The sequence below is a fragment of the Gossypium raimondii genome, chromosome 10 (genome assembly GCF_025698545.1).
Source record: "Gossypium raimondii isolate GPD5lz chromosome 10, ASM2569854v1, whole genome shotgun sequence".
Taxonomy (NCBI): domain Eukaryota; kingdom Viridiplantae; phylum Streptophyta; class Magnoliopsida; order Malvales; family Malvaceae; genus Gossypium; species Gossypium raimondii.
The window spans coordinates 61,702,465-61,708,597 of record NC_068574.1 but is presented as its reverse complement, the minus strand read 5'-3'; the positions used below and the strand labels follow the sequence as shown (position 1 = coordinate 61,708,597).

The following is a 6,133-nucleotide window of genomic DNA, read 5'->3' as shown; positions in this document are numbered from 1 at the left end:
AAGTATTTATATATCGGATTAGGTTAAATTTGAGTTCGACATTTATTTTAAATAGATTTAATTTTTTTAAATCTATTTTTTAAAATTAATATTTTTATCTAAATCGTGTTAAATTTTAAACGAATCTTCGAACCTGAACGAATAACTTAATCTATAAATAAGACTATTTACATGCCGCAAATGAGAATAACATTCGAGTGTCTTTTATACACTGTAGTATCAATGTCACATGTAATAGATTAAACAAACACAAATCTCAGCACAAAAGAATATTTGCTACATAACTCGCATACATATAAAACCACTAAAAGCATTAACTAAGAAGCATCACTCTTGCATATTTATCGAGAGAGAAATCAATTTGCCAATAGAAAATTTGTTTAGGGAGCCATTTTCAACAACTTCAAGACTGACTGCAACAATGATGATGTTGTTACTTCGTAACGTTGGACTGATATTTCAGTTTAGGGTTTTCAAGGACAGTGAAAGAAGAAGACTGAAAAGGCATTAAACAGTGGTTGAATTTAGAAAGTGATGAAAGCAGTGTTAAGATTGATAGTAGCCACACAACAAGAGAAGAAAAGCAAAGACAACCCCATTGAGAACATGCATCATGTAGGAACTCAAGCAATTAGCAGTGGATGTAATAAATTTTCATGAATACTTTATCACAGAAATGGATCACCATCAACACAAAAAAGCAGCAACTATTTGGACATTACTGGTAGGTAGTTTAATCATCTTCAGCTATTTCTGTTCTTTTTTATGTAAGTTAATATATAAGATAGTATGAAGTGCAGCAACTGGCCAACTATTTTTATTTGGGCTTAAATTCTTCGTAGGTTTATTTTCAATGGGCTGAACTTACCTGCATTATGTTTTAAATAGGGCCCGCCGTAAAGAGAATAAATTAAGGGTCAATTTATGGTTTAGTCCCTTTGTTATGTTCAAATTTGAAATTTGATTTTTATACTTTAATTTGGGATTGTTAATTTTTATAATGTTATTAGTTAATTTAAATAGTTAACATCATTAACTATTTTAATTAAAATCTTGACTTGAATTTTTAAAAATCAATATCACCCTAACATGTTAGAAGGGTATTTTTTTAAAAATTATTTCAACTAGCTCATGACAATTTAATTACAAGTTTCATCCTCTATTTAAAAATTAAAAGTTAGTCTCTTTATTTTAATTTTCATAATTTAGTCCTTATATTTTACTAAAACTAAGAAGTTAGTCAATTTGTTGGTAAACATATAGACTTGAACTACTGATTTTTATTAATTTGTTGCAAATAAATTGTTTAATATTTATTTTTTATTACAAATTCAGTGCAGATAAATTGTTGAACCGTTAGTTTTCAAGTCACCAATTTAACGTCAATGTTTATAAGTGTCACCCAATTAGACTAACATCTCAATTTTCATAAAGTACGAGAACCAAATCCTGATAAATTAAAGTAGAGAAACTAAGGATAAATTTAATAATTACACTAGCTAATGAAATTATAAAAATAAGGGAGAAGTTATGTAAAATTACAATATAGAGACTCAATTTCAATGGTTAACATTATAGAGGAACCAAAATCAAACAACTCGACATCGTTTTAAAACACACGAAAACCAAACAGCTTATACAAAAACCCTCTGTTTCGTCGGTCTCCTTCCTTTTAACTCCACAGCCGCGAAGCCACCCTCCTAGCCAAAAAAAAAAATGGGGAAGAAATCAAAAACCTCAAGAAAAGGTAAAAAAGCATGGAGAGCTAACATAAGCACAGAAGACATCCATGATTTCTTCGAGAAATCCACTAAAGATGCTCTCTCTGGTGGTTCTCTTACTTCAGCTCCTACTGAATCCCTCTTCTTCATCGACAAATCTCAAGGTCTTGTTTTTTTTTTTTAAATACATAACTCCCTTTTTGTTTTTTTTCTTAATTGTAATTCGGTTTTGTTAATTGGGGTTTCTTTGTTTTATCAGATCTTTCTGTGAAAAAAAAGATTGAGAAGAAAAGAGAAAAGGTATTGCGTGTGGATAGTATGTTGAAGAAGAACCCTTTTGTTGAAGCTGTACCATCTTCGAAGCAAAAGAGTTCTAAGAAGAAAAAGAAGGAAGCTTTGAATGCTAAAGATGTAGTTCAAGATGTTCCCAAGGTGAGAACTTTGGTCCAATTTGTCATTTGATACATGAATTTTGATTTGTGTGCAATTATACACATGAAACTTGAATTGTTCATATTTATACATGATTTTTCATGTTGGATTCTAATGTAATTAATTGTGCATGCAATATATCAACGTAAAATGGTGCCAATTATATAATGTTGTTAGTGATTTGTGAAAACTGAATCATATCAAAATTTACACATTGCATCAAAGTTCATGTATAGTTTTGATACTTATCCCTTTTTATTAATAAGTATTTGATTGTTGATTTGTTTTGGTTGTAGGATGAAACCGTCCCTGACTCTGGTATGGTTCCTATATGGGGAGATGGAGGTAATATACCGTGTTTAGAAGTTTTAAAGTTTTGAGCTGTTTTTTTCCTCATGGTGAATTTGATTCTCTTTATGGATTTTCAGGTCAACATAGTGGCAAAGCTAGACAGGTATCTAAACAATCGATTATTCCAGCAGTCGAAGTTGAGCCTCCGGGATGTTCATACAATCCCACATTTGATAGTCATCAGGATTCGTTGGCACAAGCGGTTGCTGAAGAAATGCAAAAGGCCTACAAGATCGAGTTGGGACCTCAGCCAGTTCCATTAACTGTTATGGGAGAAGTGGTTGATGAAGATGATGTGAGTGTCTATTTGTTACATTTATGTACTATTTATTCTTCATACATGCAATCCTAAACACTAATAAGTTGTGGTTATGAAACTCTAACCCATCTTCTTTTGTTAGAAATACTTTATTGAAGCAGATGATGGAAATGACGACCAAATGGACGAGGAGAATTTGAGTGAGGATGATAAAGCAACTGAGAAAAGGTTAGTCGATTTTAGCATCGCTGTTGTTGTAATTCCTTGTGTATTTGTTACTACATCTTTGCCTCGGGAAATATGGGGTTTGAGGGTTATGTGAGAAGATGGGACTCAAAGTTCTGTAATCTCTAACCAGCATTCCTATGTGCGTGCCTATGTTTTGGGGTTTCCCAAGAGCTTAAGGCACTCAATATCGGGGAACACTTTATTTGCATGTTAATTTTTGCTTCTATCATGCTGCAGGCCTCTTAAAACAAAGAGGGTGACTCGAGTCGAGTTAAATAAGAGAGCTAGAAGGAAAGAACAGCAAAAAAAAGAAGCTGAAGCTAAAAAGGCAGTGGAGTTTTCCAAAGACATTGACAAGTACATTTTAGCTTTGTCTCTACTATATTTATAATCTATTTATTGCAGAACATATGTTCATCACCTGTTGGTTCTTCTCTATGCAGCTTGCCAGATATTTTACAAGAAATAGCCAAAGAGGATGAGGAGAAGCAAAAGAGGCATCTTCGAAAGGCCATAGCTAAGCAAGAAAGACTTAAGGCTTGTCCACCCCGCTTAGGGAAATACAAGTATGCAAGCATTTTTTTAAGTTCTCATTTTTTTAAGTATGCAAACATATAAAGTTCTCATTTTTTTAAGCAAGAAAGACATAAGGCTTGTCCACCACCTCGTCTTTTGAAATTTTTTCCATCTGAATGTTCGATTTTACGTATTGCATTGAATGAGCTGAAGATAATGCAGTACTTTTTCATATGCCCGATTGATCTGTATTGTTTATAATTCCAGATTCCAGCCTGCTCCCCCACAAGTCCTCTTATCCGAAGAACTTACTGGATCTCTCCGTAAGCTAAAGGTAACGTCGTTTGACATCCTTTTTAACATCAAGTTCTTTTACTCTTAGGTAATGAAAATTAACTTTCTCCATTGTGGTTTTTGTATGTTGCATAAAGGGTTGTGCTACTCTTGCAAGAGATAGATTTAAAAGCTTAGAGAAAAGAGGCCTAATTCCCCCATCAGCCAAGAGTGGAAGGTCAGTTGAAAGTTGATAATGTTCATGTGTACTTGTTTTCCAAACATTATTATCGTGCTCACTTGCATGTTTGATGACGGTTCGTGAATGTTCTTATGGACAGGAAATAGAGAGAATTTGTTTCCAAGGATATCGACTGTTCAAATTTTTCGGTGAGGCAAATGAGAAGGCTTTTCACCAGATGCCATTAATGGGAGACCAAGCTGGATCCATCTTCAATCTTTAAATGCTTTCCTTTTGTTTTTATGATAGTTAAATTCACATATAGTTGCTTTCCCTTCCTTTTTATGACCAAACCGAAGTCTTATGTGATGTAACAAAAACCTGGAAAAGATAATTTAATGATGTTTTCTAAAAGGCAAATTTTGTCCTAGGAGCCTTATTTCTGTTACTTCTCGTCGAATGAGCTATAAATTTCATTACATGCAATGTTCCTCTATTTTTTACCTTGTTGGAAATCTACTCTCTGATTAGTTTAATTTTCTTTATCTTTTTTCTTGGCATCCAAACAGTTCCTTTTCAATCATTTTCTACTACGTTTGGTTTTCTTTTTCATGAAAGCAATCCATATTACCTCCTTTAATCTAACAATCCCGATCTATAGCTCATTTCTCAACCTCCCACGCCTTTAAACTATGACACCTGGAAACGTTGGATGTTGATGGCATTATCTGCCAAGAACAAGCTTGGTTTCATCACTTCGTGCCTGGACAATATCGAATCACATGGTTTTTCCTTAGATCAAGAACTCTATATGCAAAGCAATAGCCCCCAGCATCTTGGATTGTGATTCCGCTTTCGATATTTGGAAGAATCTTGAAGATTGCTTCAGTGGACTTTCTCTAATCTTTCGCAAGAATCTCTCCAAGTTATCTCAAGATCAGTTCACTATTACTGTTTATTATACCAAACTCAAGATTCTTTGTATTGAACTATATACAAAACCTATATGTACTTGCAAGAGATTAGTTGATGCACAAGTCTGTGTCACTTTTGCATATTAAGGATCCCTTGTTTAAAAGAATTGCAGCTTCTAGATTAGCCCGGTTTGCAATCGAGGGTATCATTTTTGGCATATGTATACTGTATTATTGTTGTCATCGTTGATATGATTTAAACTCTTTGCTTTTACGATACTTGGTGGAGCTCAAGAGCTGTTGAATGTATTGGTATATGGTAAAGATTAGCCCGTGTCTCTGCTCATGTGGATAAAAATAGGTTATTTTCCAAGCCATATATCTCACCCATTGTGGTACCAACCTAAGCTCAACAACGCACATACGACCGTGGCATAAATAAGCATTCAAAACCAACCAATATCAAGTTTATAACATGTAATATTCACACATACAACATGATATCCATCAACACATTCATTGACCACTTTAAAAAATACCAATCACACTTCCAAAATATACCTAAATGGTTAAATTCATATGTGAAACATTGTGCCTAACTTATCATGCATGCCACATCTCAAATTCAACCATTTGGTACCCATAATACCAATACACAAACAAGGCATTCACCAAGCAACTGTACATCACATACCATAAGGTCATTTATACATATTTACATAACCAAACACATACCATATTCAAGCCAAAATAAATGGCCAAAACACCACAAAACATATAGGCTACATTAGCCAAAACACCTATACATGTCATTTAACCAAGTTATACAAAGTCCAAAATACCAAAATGAGAGTTTAATAGTGCGACGCGATCTCCAACAACTTCCAAACCGAGCGAGCTTCCAAATCACATTCATCCACAATTTAGATAAGCATAATTAAAACATAGATAAATTCCAATTGGCCCAAAGCCTAGCACATAATCACAATTATGTTAGTCATGTATGAACACATCAACTATGAATTACTTTCCGTATTTCACATGAATACTTGTACTGGTTCGTATCAACTCTTATAACCTTGTATCATCATTTGTGTCCATTGAACCATTTGGAATACTATCGGATACTCAGGTATCTCACACACTAAGTGCCAATACGTGGTTAGATGCTCACTCTCGAGCTATCACTGGGTCTGCTCACACAAGCTGTCAGTCAAGACATAGCTACAAGGTGCTACTCATACAAGCTGCTACTCAC

At 34.0% G+C, this 6,133-nt stretch overlaps 1 protein-coding gene across 1 annotated transcript; it reads left to right on the top strand.

The window, feature by feature from the left end:
- Positions 1-1,637: 1,637 nt before the first annotated feature.
- LOC105776058 (ribosome biogenesis protein NOP53) lies at positions 1,638-4,381 on the top strand. The gene is made up of 10 exons (XM_012598521.2): positions 1,638-1,885; positions 1,981-2,153; positions 2,450-2,498; positions 2,582-2,799; positions 2,906-2,991; positions 3,229-3,348; positions 3,435-3,557; positions 3,775-3,841; positions 3,939-4,018; positions 4,122-4,381. The coding sequence occupies exons 1-10, from the start codon at positions 1,717-1,719 to the stop codon at positions 4,126-4,128; spliced, it is 1,092 nt and encodes a 363-aa protein (XP_012453975.1). The 5' UTR covers positions 1,638-1,716; the 3' UTR covers positions 4,129-4,381.
- The last annotated feature ends 1,752 nt before the right edge of the window (positions 4,382-6,133 follow it).